Here is a 24,112-nt window from a genome sequence, read left to right on the forward strand (position 1 = left end):
TTTTCAGATGACTCTCGCTGTTTTGTATGTCAGCCGCAGTGTGTTTTTATCCTACAAAAAGCAACATTTTACCCCAAGACGCTATTAGTCAAAACAAGATGATTCCATGCATCTTAATACACACACAGACATACTTTCATGAGTCAAGTCATGTCGACAAGTCAGTGCTACTTCAATTGAAGCTTTTTTCTACAATAAATGTGTTCAGAGGACACATTTTTGTGTGTAGAAGTGTAGAAGAAATGCTATCTTTAGCCATGTCAGTTTCGTTTTTTTTCTAATGACAACTCAATAGATTGGTCTGATCTCTGCTCGGGTGATATCTGGGAGACTCATGTTACACTTAAAGGCAGTCCCCAGCCATGAAACTTGTTGTCAAATGTTCTAGCTTTGCCCTGACCCAAAGCCCCACTCATTCTGATCCACTTTGGCAGGAAGTGCCGGTGCCAGTGACTCATAGCTGTGGTCACTGTGGGCACTCATACTCTTCTCGTTCCATACGAAGAGCGGGCGATGCCACATGGCCACTGGGCATCATCTCATAATACCATTCCAGCACCATCCCCACACCACCTGTCCACTCTTTGGACTTGTCAAGCCGCATGGGAACTGGGCCAGGAATGCAGTGTTCTCCTAAAGTGCTATCGATGTAGTAGACCAAGTCTCCTCTCCACTCCTCTCCTGTTTGGCTAACAAACACAAACCAGTTTCTGAATTTCACACGTAATAACTAAACACAATCTTTGACATTAGATAAAAATATCGTACATGCTCTAATATCTAATTCTGTTCATCTGTCTCAAAGAGGCTTTGATTTACACAGATGTGTACTGGTGAGAATTTTAAATGAACGTAAACTAATACATTTTTTCTCAGTTGTATGCGGCTGAGAACAAGCTGTGAACAAACGCTGACATATTACCTCCTTATAAGGCTGATATGTGTTAGTGTGTTAACGAACAGTTACCTATTTACACATCCAACAAACATGGAGCAACTCTAGCATTTATTCAGAGTGGTCCACTGGCGAATGCAAGCTCAACATCCACTGTACTTTTAGCTCTGTTTCGGTCACTCCATTATCCAATACTTATATTATCTTCACCAGCTAATTGCTAACTTGGCTGCCAGGGTGTGTGACCAATCTTTGTTTTGTTGTTGAAAACAGCCACATACTGCTGCTGTGTTTGATGGGAGCGGGGGATAGTGAACCAAGACTCTAAGACTGCAGGCCGTATATCCAAGACAAAACAAAACAATGAGCTGAAGATGCTAAAATCTCCATGGAGTTGTAGATTTGGGTGATAATATGCTGCACTGCTACAAGCTCCATATTTCACATTACCCGTAATAATTTGACCCGTTGTGTGTCATGCATAACAAGTAAATGTGCAATGCCGTGTGGGAAGAAACCAATGTGTTGCGTTAGCCTAAAAAGCAATGGGTGGATTAAAGCAAATTCACAGGGTCTGTTTGGTTTCACCAGTAACAGGTCCAGCCAGGCTGGGTCTTTAAGTCAAAGTCAGGGCCATATGGAGGTTCAACTTAAGCCCTACTCCTGGAGTACTGATTAAGCGTGCACGCCTGTTGACCACCGTTGCAAATATCTATATGGAGAGACCAGAAATGAGACCTTCATGTTTAGCTGTTTGTTTAAATGCACATGTTGGCAACACATCATAAGATACCGAGCTTTCCCTGAGATCAGCCACTTACATTAGGAGACAAAAACCAATAGTCTTTCTGTCTTGGATTGTACCATATAAGGTAGGAGGGGGGGAGGGAGGGTTAGTTTGAAAATTGAAGTTTACAGGAAACCCACTCACACTGATCAGTATTTGCTGTTTCATTCCAACCACCCACAAGAACACAAGCTGAGAGTAATTATAACTCCTCACCACCAGGCTGAGAATCTGCCGACTACCGCTGAGACCGAAGACAAGGGGTGCAAACATCTCAGGAAAGCTTTGAAGCCTTATCTCTGACCAGACTGTGTCTGTGTTGAAATACTCAGAAAATATAACACCAGTGGTCTGAACTCGACCGCAAGACCTGACAGTTGTATTTTAAATACATGTAACCATACAGATCTGTATAGCCTCACAATAATGGTGGCAATGTTGGATTTTTTTTTAAAGAAAAGTAGTAAAAGATGGAGATTTATTTCAAAGACACACCAAAAACTGATACACCAACTGGTCCCACTATCACTCGATAAACACTTCCTCTCCCTGGCTGAGTTTCCAACAGTCTGTCCGGCACCCGAAACAACAGTTTCTGTTGTGAGAGGGACTCTGTGATTAATTTATGGTTGTTGTGATGCTATATAACATTATTAGCTCTGGACTGGATGTGCTTTTGTGTCTGTGTGTGTGTGTATGCATGCATGCGTGTGTCATTGCTGTTTCCATGGCAGAGTTTCACAAAGCTTTTCATTCTTGTCTCTCTCTTCTTTTCTCTCCTCTCGCAACACCTCCCTGCATCACGGCTTTAAGACTCCTCCGCTTCTTGTTTCTCAGCTTCTTGATTGACATGCAGCAGCCTACTTCCCTCAACTGTGTCTTTTATGCCCCGTGGTTCTCTGCACTCTCTTCCTCTCTCATGTTTCCATTTTTAGGATGGCTCAATGATGTATCTATCTGTCAGAGATCCCTTTTCATTCACGCGCATGTGACTGTGCTAGCTTACAAAATAGCCTGCATCACATGTGCAGTGCATGAATGCATGAATGAATGTTTATGTAAATCTTTGCCATATTTCTACCCCTGAGTCACTTATTCTTAAGAGAATAACAATTCAACCAGGGAGCATATCTGACATTCAGTTGTCAGAACTATTATTCCCTGTTGAAACATTATACTTTAAGTACTTCATTAACTGGAAGAAGTGACAAACCACAGACTCATCTAGTCATGAGTAACATGATGTGCCACAGTTTTGTTTGTGAGGAAACGATTTTTTTTTGTAAAGATTAGAAGAAATTTAAATACAGTTATATTTTCAATGAAGTAAATGCATAGTTCTGCAAATAATTAACTTTGTAGATGTCATCATTTGTACATCTTCAGGTTTATATCATATATAATCATATTCCAAGAAAAATGTCACAAATACAACTGGTTAGGATTCTAATAAAGAAATGTCTTATTTTTAAATTAAGCAGGACTGTTCACTGCCCGTACTGTGACAGCTGCCTGCTTCGAAACTAAAGTCTGGGTGTAAACACAACTCAAATAACCCTGTTTGGGTTTCTCTCATGAGCAGGTGCAAGGATCACTGTCAAGTCCTGCAGCCTGCGTGTTAGAAAACTGTGGACTGAAGCAAAACCCAAACCAAACAAGCCAGTTTGATTTTTGATGGAAGAGTAAGAGAGAAAAAAAAGCTTCTGTCTCAAGGCAGAGGCGGAGATAAACTCACTTTTAGTCGCTTATAAGGCTCACTTACACTTCCTATAATGCATCAAAGGCGTTACACTACCTGACAACATTATAAAGCAGTGATTTTTCAGACTTGACAATGGTTCGTACAACTGTTATACCCTGCAATCAGTACCACTTAAAATTTGTATTCTGAAATAAATCTACACGTTTTTCATTTGTCATATCAGAGTAAAATGTTACTGAATATTAAGTATTGTTCAGCTGAGTGCTGATTTCACAGGAAGTATGTCCCCGACTGTACTGTAATTACAAAACTCACAGTGAGTGTTCTTAAGCTGTTTTTTTTTCTTTTATATATTATGACAGAGAAAAGCTGCCAAAGAAAAAAAATCATAGTTTATTCAGCTCTGTACTGTAATCTTGAATTACAGATCAAGTTAAGTAGAGTGATTGAAGTATTTAGTATTTGTAGGTTAAAAGTATACATTAGACATTATTTATATAATCACATTCGGCTTCAAAACCGTTTACCTATTATTTTACTTCCTTATGTTTAATGTTAGATTGTCATATCTGCTGCATTACAATTATTATCTTAGTTTGCAGCATTCCTCACACATATGTGTGCATGTTTTGTTTTTTTATATCACTCCAGGAAAACAACACATAGGTTTACTTCACACTCGCACCAGCCCTCCAGGTTTGTGGTGGGAGGGGGAGGTGTTGATATATTATTCATTTGTTGTTGCACATAAATGATTGTATATTAGTTTTAAATCAATAAGAGAGCTGGAGACAGATCAGGAAATATTTAGTTGGTGGACTGGAGGAAATCTTGAGAGGGCCCTCACAATGAATAAATGTCTGCCTATATTAATGAAATGTTACATGAAATAATTCAACAAACCAAGCTAGATTGATATAAATTGCATTAGTGGATTGTTTATAATCTATATAATAATGTAATTAGAATTAAGCTTTAAACCTACATGGCCATACAACTGGAGATAGCCTGCTACATACACACATTCTGTCTTCTGTCCTTTCAACCCCCCAAAGCTACAGGAGTGGAAACCCTAATCTTTGGCTCCATCAATATTTTGCACACAGTACTGATCTTTGTCTTTGTATGAAAGACAAAGCACAGCGTGTACTGCTCTCTCCTTTGGGGGACTTGTAGGAAATTAACTGCTGCTACTCTCAGCTGGATCATCTTTTCCTTCATAATCATTTACTGAATGTTCCCCTTCCCTGTCTCCGAGTCCTTTTTGTCACCTTCTCTTTGTCTGTGCGTACTCAAGTGTTTGCTAATTTGCATCTTTGCAAACATATGGGTATACTGTATGTAAGGTGTCTGGTAATACAACTACACCTGCTCTCATTTCTCTATTCTTACCTCATTGACAACATAAAATACCCAAAGCAGCCATGTTAAAACTACTGCTGCTTGTTCTTTTTTTTTTCCAATAAGAAATAAGTGTTAAATTCTACCTGTGCCTAACACACGGCACCCATGTTTCCTTTATGCTGATGACCACCCAGATTGCCTACAGTACTTCAGTCACATGACAGAGGTAATCCAGTTTGTGACTGAATCAGCTCCTAAGCCCTCACAGTGCAGATTAGCACAGGAAAAGTACAGAGTAGGAGACTCTATAAGTACAAGGGCTTTCCCTGCTTCCTGTAGCTTCAACCGTGCCTCACTATAGCGCCATCTGCTACTGCTGTACCTTGACCTGGGTTACCCCGGAGGGACCTCATTGGCTTTGTAGTAATAGAAAAAAGTTTTTTATTGTCAAATGAAGATGTGAAAGACCTGGAGAGGATAGCATTAACTTGCCATAACAAAGAATTTCATGAAGTAACTTCATAAGGGAGAAAGACAGTTTTTTTCAACCATGTGAATTGTAACTTTCTTTTGACATCAGGTCTAAGGTGGAAATCGAGCTGGGTACGTAGAGTGAGCGCAGAAAGGAGAATGACTTCTTCCTGAGTATGATGAAGTGAAATCATTCTACAAAACAAAAAAAAGTAGACTTCAAAAAGAAGCTCCGTAATTTCAGTGTTTACCGTGTTCAGATAGAAATAACGACTTTTAAGCTAAGATAGTCTGTAGTTAATTTTAGCACTGAGCTCACTCCACTGACCATAGGTTTAAAATTTTGTATTTTAAGAAAAGATCAAATAAGATCCCCAGGAAATAAATTAGGAATCACAGCAGGACAAGAAATAAACCAGAGAGGTCTGTAAGAATAAAGTACATCCGAATAACTATATATCAAATTTAGAAAGACCTGTGCACATAAATGTCCAAGATTGCAGTTTTCTCATATTACACAGTAAATATGACGCATAGACACTTTTTCAGTAAATAGTAACACGTTTGTATAATACATATAGTAATTCTTAGTATCAGTAATTCTTATCTAAATATTGAATTTAATATTCAAGACAATATTATAACAGACAGTGCCATTCTCAGAGCTAAAATACAAAAAGATGCTCAACACACTGCTGCTGGGTGCTTTTTCTTTTGTGCCCTTGGTGTCTAATAACAGCACATGTGCCTCCATGCCACTGAGCACTCAGAAAGCATGACCACACCACCACGGCATGTAAAACTACACGAGGCAAATGTTGCCGTGGACGAGCCCTAGATATCTCCCTTTTCTGAAACTCACATGGCTTGCATGTTAAAAATAGAGCATCCATCTTGTCTTGTGCCCACCAATGTGCATAATTATGAGTCTTTGTGCTCTTTACATGCATGGCCAGAGATCCCATTACCTCCATGGAAACAATAAAGGGTTATGAGAAGGCGTCCACGGTAACCCGGTCTCCCTGGTAAAATGAATGTCTGTTGCTCATATCCTCTAATAATGGGATATATTTGTAAGCCGCCTTTTCATGCCACTGCTTATTGTCCCTAAAGAGTGAGAGAGTGACTCACCTTATTCCCTAAAGTGGGACTGATACGCTGATTTAACGCTGCATTTCAGCGTTGGTGTAAGTTCAAAGTCTCAAAGCGTTTGCATGGGATAATGAATATGCAGGAGATCCACAGCGTCGTCATGTATGTTGTTTTAACTGTATTTACTTTATTGACTGCCTCTGTCTCTCTTATTTTGTGCCTGTGTGTGTATCGAATTATTTATTTATTAGACTACATTAATTTCACATATACAGCACACAGAGTCTGTTTCTTCCAATGTATATTTGATCCACCAATTGAATCTAGGGTCATTTATGTGTATCAGGATATTTCTGTGGACAGTTAAGAAGAAAGATGTTTCTTGAGATAGTTGAGAAGATCAATACCACTCTCTTATGTCTGTCCACTGAATATCAAGCTACAACCAGCCCCTGGTTTTCTTAGCTTCGCAGAAAGGGTGGAAACAAGAAGTCAGGGTTTAGCTGTTTCCCACTTGGAAACACTAACTAACTGGTTGCTGGCTGTAGCTTCATATTTAGCACATAGGCATAAGAGTGAGAGACCTTCTCTTCTAACACTTCAAGAGTGATTTCCTGTTTATTTTGGTGTTTCACGTTGGAAGAAAAAATGATTGTTGTCAATATGCCAGCGTGGCAGCTGTGAACATAAAATCAGTACTGGAGAAACTAATTGTTCTAAAACCTGCCATCAGCGTTTAGGTATCATTACAAAATATCCAACTTGTTCTTCAAGTACTAGAATAAATTGTAAAGTGCCATAAGAGCACCGGTGTAAATTTAAAAATGTTGGGCATAGTGACATATTCTGATAAATTATAAACATTACAGTGTTAATAATGACGATTTAAGGTAAAACCTTCTAATTTTGAAAGGCCATAACTCTTGCACCAAAAACTCAATTGACCTTGGAACTTGCAACATTGGGTAGCTTGAAGCACTACTTACAAATCACACTGATGGATATGGATCAGTGCAATGGATAAACTATAATTTAATGTCACTTTAAAAAAAAAATTCAAACACCAGTGGTGCGATTTTGATTGAAATGAAAGAATGATGCCTTTTGGCACTCTGTTGTAACTGGGCTGACCGTGATTATTAAAGGCTACTTTCTGATCCTGTGAAAGGTGCTGCACTACGACTTGTTTTGGACATTTAGAATCATCTGTTTATTGCCGAGTAGTTTTTCACATATGAGGTATTTTCCTTGGTGTATTAAGAAAAATATGAATGAAGATGAAAGCAAGTCAAGTTCTGCAAGTCAAGAATTATAAATAGAAAAAAGAAAAGCAATAATACTGTGAACAAAAAAATATTCTTAAGGCAATAAAAGCCAATATGACCACTGTTTTAATGAAAGAGCTGTACAGTTGTGTAACATATTGTCCGGAAAATGTGCAAAGGTTCACAATATTAAGTGAAATAAAATAGTAGTAGTAGTAGAAGTAAAGATGATCTTGTCACTGATTTCACTCTCTTTTGCTCGGCAGGAGAATCACTGTCGCAGGATTAAGATCCTGGGCGACTGTTACTACTGTGTGTCAGGACTGACCCAACCCAAGACTGACCACGCTCACTGTTGTGTAGAGATGGGTCTGGATATGATTGACACCATAACGTGAGTAACAGTAGTAGCAATATTACATACACAAATTTACATCCAACCATCATCCCTTTAATCTTTATTTTATTCTTAACATGCTGTTTAGCCGAGTCCTCGTTGAGAGATTTCCTTGAAACTGCAGCCTGATTAGCCATGTGTGCTTTTTCTAACACTCAACAACTGAGACAAAAGGCTTTACTGATGAAAATATGCCTTTTTTCTGAGCTTAAAAGAGCTTGTTTTTCATGCATGCCAAATAAAATAATATATAAAATAGTATATAAATATAAAATAATTCTGGAAGTTGGAAAAGAATGACCAAAAGAAAGTGAGAGATTGAGATGAAATTAAATGAGATTAAATCCCTTTTATGACTTGACTGGAAGCCTGTTAATTTAAGTTTTGTTCTTAAACGTTTTCCTCACCACTGATTATAAACATACATATAAATGCTCAACTTAGCTTAGTCTTTTTTTGTTCTATTTTGGTATGTTAGAGCAAAGCGGAGCATTTTTTAACAGTGTTCTTGACAGATATAGCCATATCTACAGTATTTACAAAGAATGAGGTTACAGGTTATTTTATACTATTCCGAATTTAGGATGTGTGCATCACCTGTATCTCACCCCAATAAGGATACATAAAGATGATATATTCTATTTTTACATATACACATATTCTCAAATGTTATACCAACAATGTTGCTATGTTAACATAACACTGACGATTTTCTTTGAGGGATGATTTGTGCATAAACACACACTGAACCGTTCAATATTATGTATAAACTTCAATTTGTTATAAACAGCATTCTTAGTTTTACTTACATAGCTAACATAGTTATATTTTATTCAATAACCGTACAGTGCTAATGCACAGTTATGCACACTGTAATGCCCTGTTAATGTCATATTGTGTCCCATGTTTGTTCGTCTTCTCTGCTGTCTTTTTATGCTCTGCCTAATTATAGACAAACACTATAGTGTAGATACAGATATAGATTTGATCGCACATCCTCACTCCAACACCATATATGTTCTACCCCTGCAGGTCAGTAGCAGAAGCCACAGAAGTCAACCTTAACATGCGCGTGGGCTTGCATACAGGTCGGGTGTTGTGTGGAGTGTTGGGCCTCAGGAAATGGCAATATGATGTGTGGTCCAATGATGTGACCCTAGCCAATGTGATGGAGGCTGGAGGACTACCTGGGTCAGTACTGGACATTTTTACATGAATACCAACCTCAACAGCTTTGGACTCTATTTCTATTTTACTGTTTTATTTATGTTATGGTGCTTGGAGAAATAATATCTGATTATGTGATCTGTAATTGAGGTGATATTGCCCTACATATTTTTTAAATCAAGGGTCTGTATTAACTGATTATGTGATCTGTAATTGAGGTAATATTGCCCTACATATTAAAAGACTTAAGAGTATAAGCAGAAGGGCCTTTCTGCAGCACATCAAAGTGACTCTTTTTTATATTTATTTATTACTCTTACAAAATGCCAGCAGGAACAGGATGTCAGACCTTATTTTAACAGTCTCCTGTAACACTCTTCTGCAGATGACCTGCTCAGAACTGTTTGTGCCAAATGCACCTAACTGCTGCAGCAGCAGTGGCTATGAGACGACTTGTGCTGTGTATTATTCTGTCCCTGTCTGTCCCTGCGTTCCACAGCAAAGTCCACATCACCAGATCTACGCTGGAGTGCCTAAATGGAGATTATGAGGTGGAGCCTGGAAACGGACATGAAAGGAACGCCTTCCTCCAAAAACATGAAATTGAAACCTTCTTTATAGTGCCATCTCACCGACGGAAGGTATTGTATTGTGATTCTGTGCTGAGGAATGTATAGTTTCTGTAAGCCTTTAGCAGAAGAACATGCTTAACATGACAGCATTGGCTGTAACCACAGATTACACTTTTACAATTACATTAGGCGTTAGCCGCAGTTGACATTGTGTACAGTACTGTACACATTAGGAAAGCTTTTGCAGGTCGTATGCTAATCCATATTAACCTGGACTACTGTACGTGGTAAGTCAGAGTAGGCTAAGTTGAAAAAAGCAGCCTTATCTTGACCAGTCTGTGCCAAGATCTATAATAAAAGCATCGTTCAAATAGAAAAATACTGTTGACCAAAGCATCCAGCATCGTATGATGGAGCTCTCACACATTTGTTGTTGAGCTGATCTCACTTCCAGGCTGTAATGGATTGGACTGGGGCTTTAAAGAATAAGAAAACAGCCAGTGGCATCTATCATCTCAAATCTGCACAGACCGACAAACTTAGAGAGATACGTGTGTGTGTCAGTGCATACACATTAACACGCACATCTCCAACAGATGTGCCACAAGCAGCTGGAGAGGGAATTTCAGTCTTGTCTCTGTATTACTCCCTCAAGCTTTCTCTCCTCTCCTCTCCTCTCCTCTCCTCTCCTCTCCTCTCCTCTCCTCACTTCTCCTCCCATCTACCTCTCCCTTCCCTCATTATTCTCTTGCAGCAGGTTTCATGTTATGCAAGATAAGGCTTGCACGTAGGTTACATGGGTCCTTATGTGAACCTGTAACATCCCAGTTGCGTGTTTTCTTTTTTCTTTTTTTTCTTTGAAATGCGGGAGACTTCTGCTAATCCTCTTAATGGAGCTGATGGTTAAACTTCATCAAAGACATGGCTCAGAGAAGATGTGCCCTGACTAAGCTGTGTTGTATAGGCTTCTACTCATTTTGTTATTGTGCCTTTAATTACTCCTGCTAAGGGACGCACTTCAAACTTTGTTTATCGAACAAAGCATATATTTCTTCTATTTCTACAAAAGAAAATTCCTCAAACTCTTTAACGTATGCTTAAACTTTATTGCTCTTTTTAAAATAGTGAGAATGAAAATGAGAGCAGCGAAATCCTAAAACTATTAAAAATCACCTAAGGGATTAACCATATTTTAACCACTTTCTCACTTCCTGAGCCTGATAATAATGATTGCATGCGTGTGTGTGCATGAGCATGCTATCCAATGCCTGTGCATGATTTCTAGACCCTTACATAATATATATTACTGTGTGGGGTATCATGACTAAATCCTTGTTCCCGTTTCTTATCTGGTGACAGATATTCCCAGGATTGATTCTTTCGGATATAAAGCCCGCCAAAAAGATGAAGTTCAAAACTGTGTGCTACTTACTAGTGCAGCTTATGCACTGCAGGAAGATGTTCAAGGCTGAGATTCCCTTCTCCAATGTCATGAACTGCGAGGACGGTGATAAGGTATAAACTCTAAGTGTCTGTGTTGACGTTTCTGTGTTTGTTCGTACTGTGATTTACATAAATTGAGACGAAAAAAAAATGCAGTCTGAATGTCTAGAGTTTTCTTAATGGTTAAAAAAAAATGTTTGTTTGAATTTCTAAATGCCAAGAAATGTGGCCTGATCTCTTTATTTAATACATCCCAAATCTTAATTGTCTTTTAAGAATTACAGTTGAAGTTAACACTACCTTAGCAACGATATCTTTCCTTCTGAGAACGGTACAGCACTTAGGAGGTATTTTGGGCCTGGGTATTTTGTAAGAAAGACACTTCAGGTCAAGCTTCAACTTTTCAATGTGCTTAAACTTGCCTGTTCTACAATGCAGATTATATAGGCTTAAGTTGAGTTGTGGAGGCAAACATTAGAGGGGCAGTAATGTGCGTTCGCGGATGCATTCATGGTTTAATGTGAACTCCTGGGCATACAGTAGATATTAGCTTGTGCAAGCGATGCTCCCGTATCAATAGCTGTTACACACATGGCTGTTATTTATCACTTTATCATTCCACATTGCACTCTTGCTGTGATATTTGTTCATCTAAAGTCCAATAGTGTCGTTTGATTGCGCTCAAGAAATCATCTAATAACGTGCAATGGGTAGTTACCCTTCCACAGATATCTCTATTGTGAACAGAATTAGATCCGCAACTCTTAATCGATCAGTTATCCGTTTTAAGTAATTTCTTTTAACAGTCATTGGTTTCACCCTTTGAATTGTGATGTTATAGTTACCTGCATATTTTTGGGCTTTGGACCAAACAAGAGCAGTTTGGAGGTGTCCCCTTGGGGCTTTAGAAGTTTGGACACTATTTTCTGTTTTTTGTTTTTGTTTTTTTATATATATAGATAAATGATTAATCAGAAAAAGATAGACTGTCTGACAGTTGACTCTGTATTTATCAAGCAGGAGACGTCCGCACACATCAACTAGTTGAAAATCATGACACCCAGTATTCACACTTGAAATGATTCCAGGTCATTCAAAAGGCTTTACAAACTTGTTGGTGAAACTGTGCGTCTTACTCAGTGAATAAATATATTTCACAGGCCGTATACTTTATCATAAGAAGATAGGGAGTGACGGTAAGTGATGATCCTGTCAGTTATAATGACCTCAGCATGTTGCTCCTGCCAGAGACCAACATACCATTTGCCCTGCATACACTGTCAGTGACACTGGCAATCTGGCCAAATGTCAAAGAGCTTACTTGACCTTGTGTGCCTGAAGAGAAATCCTGTGGCCTGGCAGCTGTACACTTCTCGAACCAGCTGTTTTAATCCAGATTTTCAGGTGTGTGTGTGTGTGTGTGTGTGTATGTGTGTGTGTGTGTGTGTGTATGTGTGTGTGTGTGAAGGAAGTAAATCTTATTGTGGGGACAAACATCTGATCACTGCATCACTCCCCCCCAAAAAATAGAGTGTAAGATCCTATGGTTAAGAGAGTTTGTTCATGTCTAATCCATATTCTCATGAGTATAGTAGTTCAGGTTTGTGTAACACATCCTGTTCTGTTTTTGGGATGGATTCACACCAGAACAGAGTGACATTTTGAAACATTAAGTACAAAAGCCTGATTAAACACCATTTTCCTGCTTTTATAATCCAGTGAATCCGGTAGATCTTTATCCAACACTACATGATCATGTTTCCTCTGAAATCCAATAATCAGGGGCATTACTGAATGGTAATTTCACATTCAGAGAGAAAAAAAAGACTAGATGGATGAAGAGAAGAGAAGAAAAGCAAGTAAGGTAGAAAAGATGAAGCAAGGACATGAAGAAGGAAGTAAGGAAGAATAGACAAAAGCAAGGATGAATGGAAGGAAGAAAGAAAGAAAGAAAGAAAGAAAGAAAGAAAGAAAGAAAGAAGCAGAGACGGATAGACAGAAGTGGGGAAGGAAAGAAAGACGTCAGGAAGGATATACCTACACAGGTAGGGAAAGGAAGAAGTGAGGAAGAATATATGGAAGGACCACAGAAAATAAGGAAGTAAAGAATATATGGGAGTGGGGAAGGAAAGAAGGAAGTGAGGAAGAATATGCACGAGCAGGGAAACAAGTAAGGAAGCATACAATGAAGAAGCAGAAAAAGAAAGAAGGAAGTATGGAAGAATATACTGAAGCAAGGAAGGAAGTAAAAAAGAATTTAAAGAAGTAAGGAGAGAAAACAGGAAGTAGGGAAGGAACAAAAAGAAGGGGTGAAGAAAAGGAAGAAACCAAGGAAGTCAGTGAGCTGTACACATTCATCGTGTCATGTAATGAACTCATGAACACTCTTAGCTCCCCTCCTGTGCCACTGAGCTACAGCATGCTCGCTTACATGTACACACACCCACCTGAACACACGCACACACACACACACACACACGAACATCCACTCCGCCATGTTAACTCTCTGGCTTTGCTCCAATGCCCAATGTTTTGCAAAGCTGCTCACTTTGGCTGCTGAAGACGCTCAGACACAGCAGGGTGCATTCAGTAATGAAGTTAAGTGTGAAGGCAATGTCCTAATTTGAAAGTATAATCAGCTGCCCGTGTTTATTGTTGACTCTTATTCACCCTTGTTCCTAATATGATAATATTCCAGTAGTGCAGAGAATACAGGGCGCTGCATTGCAGCTTATTTATCTCACTTTTGTTTTCCAAGTTCTACATTTTCAGCCAAGATTTTCTGTTTTCTTTTCTTTTTTTTTTGTATCCCACCAGCGGAGAGCCATGCGGACAGCTCCACAGAAGCTGAGGAATCGTTCTAACACAAACCAGGCTAATCTGATCCAGAGCAGTCCAAGAACCCGGGTCAATCGCTACATCGGCCGGTTGATCGAGGCCCGCCAGACCGAGTCAGACACAGCAGACCTCAACTTCCTCACACTCATGTATAAGTGCTCTGAGCGCGAGCAGAGGGTGAGGGACTTTGCAAACACATACTGTACCCGTGCAGTGAGATAAATGGATGTTGTTACTCACTCTTGCCTGCTCTCTGGCATAACATAGTACCACCAGGTTCCTGATGAGTACTTCACCAGCGCAGTGGTCCTCTCTCTGATCCTAGCTGCCTTGTTTGGCCTTGTCTATCTTCTCATCATACCACAGTATGTACTGCAAATTCTGTTTTTCTATATTTTCTTTTTAATTAACTTATTTTTTTAAACTAACTCTGCCATCTTCCTCTTTCCTTTTTTCCCCCCACTCAGGGGCACAGTGGTACTAGTCCTTCTGGTCTTCTGCATCTGTTTCCTAGTAGCTTGTATCATGTACCTGCATATCACTAGAATACAGGTAAATCTCCCCTAAAACTTCTTCCTTTGCCCATTCACTTTTTATTCATGCGTCATCTTTTACTACTGCTAGATCAGTCCTCTCTGATCTAATGCTCAACAGAGGAACTTTCTTCATTAATTTTTCTTTCTGATATGATTCTTTTTTTTTTTGCTGACTAAAAAGAAATATGTAAATGTATTTTATAAAGCCTTGTAATAACGATTCAGTATTCATTGGTTTCAAGATTACTTTTTAAACCCCCTATTCTGTATATAAATTCAGGTGGCTAGCCTATTCATTTCAGCTTTTGTTGAGTTTGATGGGTGACCTTAAATTAGTTTTTTTTTTACACATAGTGGCTTTTATAGGTCCCTCTCTTTCTCTTTCTCTTCTTTACTCACTCACTTATTTGCCGCATGCTATCCGAATATCTGTCTTTTATCCTCACATTCTTACAGCTACTAATACACTATCCCATTAACACATATAGTAGCATGTTGTTTTTTTATTCATCACATCAGTTAATGTTCCTCGTTCTGTTTCCTTCATCTAACTTTGTCTTTTATTTTTGTTTCTCAGTGTTTTCCAGGGTGCCTGAACATTCAGATTCGCACTGCTCTCTGTATTCTCATAGTGCTCTTAATCTACGCTGTGGCCCAGGCCTGTGTGGTAAGTGGGGAAAAGCAACCCTAAAAATGTCATCCGCCAACTTAATGGCCGACCAGAAAGAGAAAAATGTCACCATGTTTTTGAGCTGTAATTGTAGTTCCCCTTCAGGTTTCAAGGGGTGTGTTTGAATGCTGCAATGTGCCAGTGCCAGTGTGTTATTGTTACAGTTTTCATAAATATTGTATCAGCTAATGATTTAGTAAATTAGGAAACCAAAAAAGAATAAAATTGTAACTACACACAGGTGTTTTAATCATGTTGACATTTGTAATTTCTATTCTGAAAACATCCAAAGACGGAACCATAGTCCACCTCCTAGTTTATTTGTTATGGATATATATAAAACAGTTTATATGTTATTTACAATGGTGGCTAAAACAGCTACGAACTCTTCTCTCCTTTAATATCAACATGTGTTCTTGTCTGACTCTGTCAGGTGGGCTGTATGCCCTGGTTGTGGGGTAGTGCCAAGAACAACAGCTCCATCGTCATCATTGATTTGGACAGTGGCGCCAACCACACCATGGAGGAGCTGCCTTGTGATGGTGCCCGTTACGCCTTTCTGTCCTGTGTGGTGGGCACACTCACTCTGGCACTTTTCCTGCGGGTCTCCTGGCTGCCAAAGATGGCGCTAATGCTCCTTCTGGGGGTGCTCTATGTCACCGTGTTGGAGCTCAGCGGCTTTCGCAAGACCGCAGGGTGAAGTTCACAGCACAGCATGACCACAAACAGCACACACACACACACACAATCATGCAAAACACTTCAGCTTGTTTGCACTTTTTTTTCTTTTTTTTTTCTGTCATTTCCTGGAGTTACATGACAACAACACACACATCCAACACACACATCCCATCAGAGTGAACTACTTATGAGTGTGAGTCATTCAAGTGTCAGAGGCTGTGAATGAGTATTTGTTTGATCTGGAGAGGGAACAGATAAAACCAGGAGTTTCGAAGAACATTTGCAGTACGTGTGCTGCGATACGTGCGTGTGGAGGAGTCTTTGCTTGTCTGTAGCCCACACACTCTTTCATTTACCACCCTTTGATGCAGCACATGTGCTCATTAGTTCCAAATCAGAAGCCTGAAAGGACAATGTGGGCTGGATGATGGGAGTGCGTTAGCTGTTTCAACCCAGTACCGAGGGGCCTGGCCAATTTTATTGGAGCTCAGATCAAGAATGTGGCCCTGATGAAGTGATTACATTGAATTTGTCAAGCTTATTAAGACAAAGATCTCTTTTGCAGAAACTCATTTTGTCTAAACCCAGTCATGATTCGGTAAATAATAATAATATTGTAGGGTCCAAAATTTCAAGCATATGTAAGCTCTTTCATTTCTACGTTTTCCTTAATTTAATGGGTTTTTATATTTGTTTTTGTCATCAATTCAGTAAAACTTAACTCCTGATTGCTGTCCACACTGTGGGGGGTCCATTCAACCCTCATGTGTAGGTTTCTGTGTGGTCCAGTCCAGTTGCTGACTTGTGTGTCGGTCTCTTCCACAGTGGGGGGTCCTTCCACATCCGGGGCTATGAGCCCATCCTGTCTCTGTTGCTCTTTGTCAGTGCACTGGCCCTCCACTCCAGACAACTTGACCTCAAACTACGTTTGGACTTCCTATGGGCTGTGCAGGTCAGGAAGTGTGTGTGTGTGTGTGTGTGTGTCAGAGTGTGCGTGCATGTGAAAGAGGCTTTTGGATGTTGAGAGGCTTAAATCCTATTATTATAACATAGGTTTTAATAGAAGTGTACTGTAGAAATGCTGCCATTTCAGCTTTGATGTATAAACTGTTGGGTTATGTATGGAGGATTTGTATTTATAAGCTGCAGCTGCCTGTTTGGGAAGGTTAAGAAGCTTGTTTTGGCTCGTTTTTTTTTTTTTTTTGGCGCCAGGAGTATAAGAAAGGACTATTGTGCACAGTAGGACTGAAGTGTTGAAGCTGAATTCAAGCAACCTAATCATTTAACTAGCATCATTTGCCTTGTAATGCACTCAAGACCATTATAAATTTGAATATGAGCTATACAGTCCATGTTGTAAGGCTCATAAGGTTTTTTACTGACCCCATGTGGTGAAAATGGGGGGCAAGCTTCAGTCCTCATGGCTGTATCTGTGTATTTTGTGTGTGCTGTCAGGCGGAAGAAGAAAGGGACGGCATGGAGAAAGTCAAGCTGGACAACAGGAGGATTCTCTTCAATCTTCTGCCTGCACACGTGGCTCAACACTTCCTAATGTCGAACCCCAGGAACATGGTGAGCCTCGCTAATAGACAGGCAGACAGACAGACAGACAAACAGGTAGATAAACAGACAAAAAAAATCATCAGAAGACATCATAGGACATATTTTATACTCTTTTACTGTGTTCTTCCTTTTGGGTCATTAGGATCTATACTATCAGTCGTACGCACAAGTCGGTGTCCTGTTTGCCTCGATCCCCAACTTCAATGATTTCTACATCGAGCTGGATGGCAACAACATGGGAGTGGAGTGCCTGAGACTGTTGAATGAGATCATCGCTGACTTTGATGAGGTGCGAAGTGATTTATTTTTTTTTTCTTCTTGACTTTGAACATAAACCTCTAGGAGATTTGAACTGCGCTGCATCGTGCATTTATTTGAATGTTTGTTTTGCAGCTCATGGACAAGGAGTGCTACAAAGACATAGAGAAGATCAAAACTATTGGCAGCACATACATGGCAGCTGTGGGCCTCGTACCTACCGTTGGTACCAAGGTGACATGTCATTTTCGTGTGTGTTTGCGCATGTATATAAGACAATGTGAAGGATCATTTTATACACAGATACTAACTGCTTGATTTACTTCCTCTCTGTAGGCCAAAAAATCTGTTTACGACCATCTGAGCACAATAGCAGACTATGCCATTGAGATGTTTGACGTTTTGGATGAAATCAACTATCAGTCGTATAATGAGTTTGTCTTGAGAGTGGGTACGTCCAGCCTTTTATTAAACTATGACTTCAGTTCAACTTTGTTTGGTATTTGTTTACTATTTGAATATTTCCTGTTTGTTTTATATTTTTCTTTTTGCACAGGTATTAATGTGGGTCCAGTGGTTGCAGGGGTGATTGGGGCAAGGCGACCTCAGTATGACATCTGGGGGAACACAGTCAATGTGGCCAGCAGAATGGACAGCACTGGAGTACCAGGGAAGATACAGGTATTCAACTCACCATAAATTATAATACGTATTTAAATATAATTCTATCATTATAGGAAAAACTTGCAAACTGCAAACTGCAATTGTAAAGGTGAAATTTTAATATCATAAAAACGCAAAACTAATAATAAAAAAACAAACCAAAAAAAATGGTTGGTTGTTTCTATTTGCCCTGTGATCAGCTGGCGACTTATCCAAGTTTACCCCGCCTCTCTCCCAAAGTCAGCTGGTATAGGCTCTAGCACCCCTGTGACCATGCTAAGGAAAAGCGGTTCCAGAAAATAGATGTATGAACGTTATCTAAATTAAAGTGCTGTGTCTTCCCGGAGGCATCAAAGTACCACCTACAGACAACCAAGTTCTGTGAATTGACCTTTTTCAGTGTAGGAAGCAGCATTTCGCGTACCACTAACCTGCTATCTTTGATCACTAAGATGCCTTTTTGACAATTTCCTCTTTGCTTTGGCAGCAATACAGCCACCACAGCTAATATCCCATTTATCTATTTATTGCTTCTTTTTTTTTTTTTACAGAGGTGGGCAACTAGAAGATGAACTAGGGCCTCATGTTTGATATATTTTGTAAAATATTCAGTGTTAATATGTTAAATACATAGTTTGAGGCATAGTAGATAGAGTATAAGTAAAACAATTTTAACACTGACATAATATCTACATTATATGTTGTATTTTAATTTTGGAATGAATTTTGTTGACGTTTTCTTTCCTACAGCTATTTTTATAAGAGTTTTGTTTTTATGATACAGGTGACCGAAGAGGTCTATCGCCTGCTGAATACCAACTATGACCTGGTGTGCCGTGGGAAAGTCAGTGTTAAGGGTAAAGGTGAGATGCTGACCTATTTCCTAGAAGGGAAAGTTCAGGGTGTGGGCACTGTTACCACTTCTTCAGTGATGCGCTCAGCCAGCCTTGCTCGCCGGATCCACTCCTGTGGCAAGACTAGCGTCCCGACCAATCTGGGCAGCATCTCCTCCGGCGCCAGCCTGACTGCTTTTTCCAGCATGGGCAGCAACATGCAGATGAACACCGCAAACAGCAGCAACAGCCAAGCAATATGCCTGCCCTCACCCAGCGTGCCTGCAGTGGGTGAGGAAGATGAGGAGGACTTAGATGTGACAGGGATTCAGGTTGAGGCAGTTGCAGATGTAGCAGTGTAGGACAAAAAGACTGCACAGTTCAAGTTGAATGAAAAGAGGAAAGAAAACCCTGGTTGGAGGCCTAAAGAAGACAGGGCTGTCCAGGTATTTCCTAGAAATCCTGAGCTACTGGCACAACCCAGAAAAAGCTCATTCAGGATATGAACATCCGGAGAAATGACATAGTAATACAGACAATCATACTTGCTTTTAGGGATTTTTAACTGCTTGCCACTGTTGGAAAAACAAATGTGGAGTAAGGAAGAAAGAAACCCGGAATCTCAAATCCTCTTTTAACATCTCTATACCAGATGACTGGATTTGTGGTGTTGCTGGGTTCTCTCAGATCCAGGTATAATGTGTATCTTTGTTTTGTATGTAGTACATATTCCATGTACAAGGGATATGCGCATCGATATCCAGAAAAAGACTGATTATGCTATTGCTTTTGCACTGTCTTTCTGATTATGCCAAGGATACATTGCGTTATTTACAGTGTAAAAATGGTATTGGTTCTTTTTTTGGTGTATGTAAGCATGCATGTGTGTACTTGTGAGTGTGTGTACGCATGTGTGGTTAATTCTGAATTGTAACGAAACAGCACAAAATACTTTTTTTTATACTTGGAGCTCACTGGATGAAATAGGCTTTTTTTTTTTTAGACATATTTACAGTTAATAGTGCATGACTTTTTAAGAGTTGACAGCCATAGTTAACGATACTCCTGTTGAAAGAAAACCAAAGTATTGAGCTTTCCATAGATCCTAAGTTTTATCGCTAATATTGTCTCACCATACAACAAGGCACAAGAGAAAATGTTACAGTAGGTTAAACATATTTGGCATTTGGAGCTCTTGGGCGTCATCGGTAGACTTTTTGAATGTCGGAGAGAGAAAATAAGCGTTTTCTGAATACTTTCTTACATTGACCTAATTCACAACAGATGAATATAATGTGGCATGTGTTAAGTCTACACGTACAGATTGGTGTGGCTTTGACACCGAAGAGGCAGTAAAGGTCAATGAAAGGAGCAATGTGTAGACCTCAAGCAGCAGTTCTACTGAGTTGGATGTGTGCTGCTATGGAAACTAGTCAATGCCAAAACTGGACCATTCACAAACCTCGATCAACATCACATAGAAGACCAGTATGCGCATACATCACGTAAGCATATAGAATAAGCACACGGGTTCTACAAATGCATGATTTAGCCTTTTTTCAAATCCTCCACTTAACATGGATACATTTTTTTTCGAGGCCACAGAAACTTTGGTGCAGTGTCTGGCTAATGTCGTCTTTTTCAGGCATACATTGCTGTACTCCAGCTTCTTTTCGCTCTATATTTAAGCTATATATTTTGAGTTTCCCTCAAAAAGTACAAGCTTTAGCACGTCTCTCAGATACAGTCTCAGGCATGTGAGGCACTTCAGATATGTTTATAGCCTATATCTTTATCATCGTAGGACTTTCACTTGATCTGCAGAAGTGTAAATAAATCATGTTTCAAGTTTTTGCCTTACTCAATAAGCTTACAGTGATTGCAACCTGCCTTTTTAGATATATTCACTTTGATATGCAGATCATACTTTTTTTGTAAATAGCCAAAAGCTGTAAACTATGTTGTATCTTGTACAGTGTAAAGTTGGGTTATTGAATATTTTATAATAAAGACAATATTGGTGTATAAAATATTAAACGAGTATGGCTATATATGTCAATAACACATATGTACAAATGTTTGGGATTGTGGTTAGGGTGCAAATGAGGATCTTTGTGTTGATTTTTAGGTATGAGCCATATGAGGATTTTCAATCTGAAACACAATATTTACACTTTGTCCTCCAAACCTCAAACATAGCATGCAGCACAGCGATCAGCGGGTAACAAATATAGCTTTTTATGTGCCGTTTTCCCTGTTAGTTCCACTCAATAAAATTTCACCTCTCACACCTTAGTTTATGGCTCTTAAAATAAACAGCTTTCACTTTGCACAGCAGAATATGGCAGACAATGACAGATTTATTATGCCAATCAGTGTCCTTTCACAACACACAGCCAGATGAACGTCACTATGTCCCAAACACTGAGTGGGCGCCAAAAATTGTTTTCCTAACGCTGGTGTAGAATTTGCCTGGGGTTTACTCAGTGTAACAGTTAAGTCAACAAATGCCTGGCTTGCTTCACCATTTTCAGCAAAGAACAGCCTTGAAATAAGTTTTTGCTTTGGAATGAAATACAAAAAAATTCTAGTCAGTTATTAATCATTTGAGATGTATTGTAATGTTCTTGTACTCTGAAGGAGTTCTTACTTTACAGAAACAGCAAAACAAAAACAAGTGAAGCTGAAGTTATCACAGTCATGGTAAAGTTCCCGGACTCCAAGTTGACATTAAGCAATGAAGGGATTTACAAATCCAAGGTAAACACAAAAAATACTCCCCCGGGTGCCATCAAGGGTAAAAGGGGTCATGAATGAATTAGGAATTGGGGAATTATTAATAGTTACCTTTCATTACATTACATTTCAAGAATAATAGACATTTTTGATAATGTTTCGTTTAATCTGTCATTTTATAATAATTTCTAAGGAAGTCTGGAAAAACTGGAAACAATTATGTAATTTGGAACAAATTTCTGTTAGTTCACAAGCAGTCGTTCATCTCCAGAGGAATTTCCCTTAAAGAACAGCTGAATTTATCTCCAGTAAATATTCATTTTTTGTTCACTTATTAGCAGAAACCTGAAAGATGTGCCCCGTTTTCTTGTAAACAAACAAAACAAATGTTTATATTCAGCGTTTTTCTCACCATTGTGTTTACCCTTGAGGTTTAACAAAGGTGTTGAATGTGTTTCCAGCCTCACAAAACATTTGAAAAGCCGATTCTTTGCCATATTTTAATATATGCAGTCTACTTCACTGGCTTTACCCACCACCAATTAACAGTCAGTGTAATACTGTTAAAGTGTCGGAATAATACAAACTAAATATATTATACTGTTTTCATTGACTAAATATTACTTCTTTTTACTCCATATGTAAAATGTGTAGTGTCCCTTTAAAACAAAGTGGTATCTTGCTTTGAAATATAAACAAATCAGATATATATTTCATACAACACACAGATTTGATTTTGTATAACCTTTGACTCAGATTACATTGCTTTCCTGACATCATGTGTCAGAAAGTACATCCACTTCCACCTGTCGTCTGTCTGTCGTTAAGCTTCCACACCTGATTTGAATGAGCAGCTAATGAAACCCTGAAATTGCAGGACCTTCACATATCAGGAAAGCTCAGTCATCCAGCTAAATGGACATTCAGCAGCAAAATGTAAGTTTTAATCCACTGTTCTTAAAAAAAAAATGCTAAAACTCATCATCAAATGGGCCTCTTGTGTTAATTCTGCTCTGTATGTAAACGATGGTACAGAGGCCACATCTGGAGCCCATACAGGAAGAGTCTGAGCAGGAAGATGAAATTGAAGGAAGCAAAACAGGAGAGGAGGAGGAAGAAGAGGAAGAAGAGGATTTTCAAGTAGGCGTAGAGACAAAGGAGGTTATGACAGCAGACGAAAGCGAAGAAGATGAAGTTCTGCTGAGGGTTCTGAGACCGAGGCGAATTTATCGTCCCCGCAGCCAAGTGAGTTTTCCTCGAATGCAGTCGACAAACAAACACCAGAAGGAAATGGATTCCTCTGTGTCAGAGCAGAGCTCGCATTCAGTGTATTTAAATGGTGAAGATACACTCCGACCTGTGCAGGCAAGGTTAGGAAAAGAGAAGAGATCTGTTAGTGATGAGCTGAGAATAAAGGTGAGTATCTTAGCACGTTTACATTCAGATGTAAAAATCTGACAATACATTTATTGTGATGCTCTATTGTGTTAAGCTCTCCAGGATCAAATGGAAAATACAACCACCATCTAAAGTACCAGTGCAGAAGACAACCAGGAAAAGGCAAAAGAAGGAGTTTCCAAGAGTGAGTGTATATTTTAAGAAAAGATGTTTAAACTTTTAGAAATTCAAATTATAAAATATCTTTATTTTTTACTAATGTCTTTTTTTCCAATAAGGAGCCGTTTCCTAAGTGGCTGGTGAACCTAATGTTCAACATTGAAGAGGCAACAACACACCAACTGCTGGTTGAGTAACACTCTTCAGACGGCTCACAAGGTGAACATGTTACCTGGTGATGACCTAGCTGGTGAAAACTGAATGTGGAACAAGTTCATCACGACTAACATGACATATTAAAGTTTGGCAGTACTGCGGAGTAGTGCACGTGAGCCACGGTGTGCACGTTATTATCAGTGAATAAACAAACATGAAAAAATCATAGTAACAAGGCTGACTCACTACATGATGAAAACATTTGTTCTGCTGGAGTCAATAAACTGTCATCATCACCCTGAACCCTTTTACCTTTCAGCGGCTCTTTGATTTGATTCCCAGTGTAAACTACTATGAGGCCAAAGCATTTTATTCAAGCACAGTCCCACACATGGAGGGTGGTGGTTTCATCTAACTTTAAAAGAGCAATAGGTGCAATAGGAGGAGAAAAAGAAAAGCTTTGGAATATTATACATACTTTGGGAA

At 39.2% G+C, this 24,112-nt stretch overlaps 2 protein-coding genes across 4 annotated transcripts in view; both read left to right on the forward strand.

Annotated features, from left to right (window-relative positions):
- Positions 1-21,202, forward strand: part of LOC104929332 (adenylate cyclase type 1) — a 33,031-nt gene extending 11,829 nt beyond the window's left edge. Inside the window, exons 5-20 of one of the 3 annotated variants that reach the window (XM_019262295.2) lie at positions 7,823-7,950; positions 8,986-9,144; positions 9,620-9,761; positions 11,052-11,207; positions 13,953-14,150; positions 14,241-14,338; positions 14,441-14,525; positions 15,087-15,176; positions 15,613-15,875; positions 16,686-16,812; positions 17,316-17,477; positions 17,566-17,712; positions 17,817-17,915; positions 18,018-18,132; positions 18,238-18,362; positions 19,129-21,202. In XM_019262295.2, the coding sequence (XP_019117840.1) occupies positions 7,823-7,950; positions 8,986-9,144; positions 9,620-9,761; positions 11,052-11,207; positions 13,953-14,150; positions 14,241-14,338; positions 14,441-14,525; positions 15,087-15,176; positions 15,613-15,875; positions 16,686-16,812; positions 17,316-17,477; positions 17,566-17,712; positions 17,817-17,915; positions 18,018-18,132; positions 18,238-18,362; positions 19,129-19,539 (2,505 nt within the window). In that variant the 3' untranslated portion in view covers positions 19,540-21,202. Of the gene's footprint in view, positions 1-7,822; positions 7,951-8,985; positions 9,145-9,619; positions 9,762-11,051; positions 11,208-13,952; positions 14,151-14,240; positions 14,339-14,440; positions 14,526-15,086; positions 15,177-15,612; positions 16,502-16,685; positions 16,813-17,315; positions 17,478-17,565; positions 17,713-17,816; positions 17,916-18,017; positions 18,133-18,237; positions 18,363-19,128 lie in introns of those variants that run through there. The other 2 variants (XM_010743823.3, XR_003461277.1) reach the window with 2 other exon arrangements.
- A 1,514-nt stretch (positions 21,203-22,716) lies between these two features.
- On the forward strand, positions 22,717-23,929 carry LOC109139262 (histone H3.v1). Its single transcript, XM_019262167.2, has 4 exons — positions 22,717-22,849; positions 22,949-23,329; positions 23,406-23,495; positions 23,590-23,929. The coding sequence occupies exons 1-4, from the start codon at positions 22,829-22,831 to the stop codon at positions 23,665-23,667; spliced, it is 570 nt and encodes a 189-aa protein (XP_019117712.2). The 5' UTR covers positions 22,717-22,828; the 3' UTR covers positions 23,668-23,929.
- Positions 23,930-24,112: the final 183 nt, after the last annotated feature.

The sequence above is a fragment of the Larimichthys crocea genome, chromosome II (assembly GCF_000972845.2).
Source record: "Larimichthys crocea isolate SSNF chromosome II, L_crocea_2.0, whole genome shotgun sequence".
NCBI lineage: Eukaryota > Metazoa > Chordata > Actinopteri > Sciaenidae > Larimichthys > Larimichthys crocea.

Excerpts from the sequence above, each read along its gene's own strand:
- LOC109139262 (XM_019262167.2), top strand. The coding sequence starts at position 22,829 with ATGGACATTCAGCAGCAAAAT. Across the intron at positions 22,850-22,948 it reads TGGACATTCAGCAGCAAAAT|AGGCCACATCTGGAGCCCAT; the intron begins GTAAGTTTTAAT and ends ACGATGGTACAG. Across the intron at positions 23,330-23,405 it reads GTGATGAGCTGAGAATAAAG|CTCTCCAGGATCAAATGGAA; the intron begins GTGAGTATCTTA and ends TATTGTGTTAAG.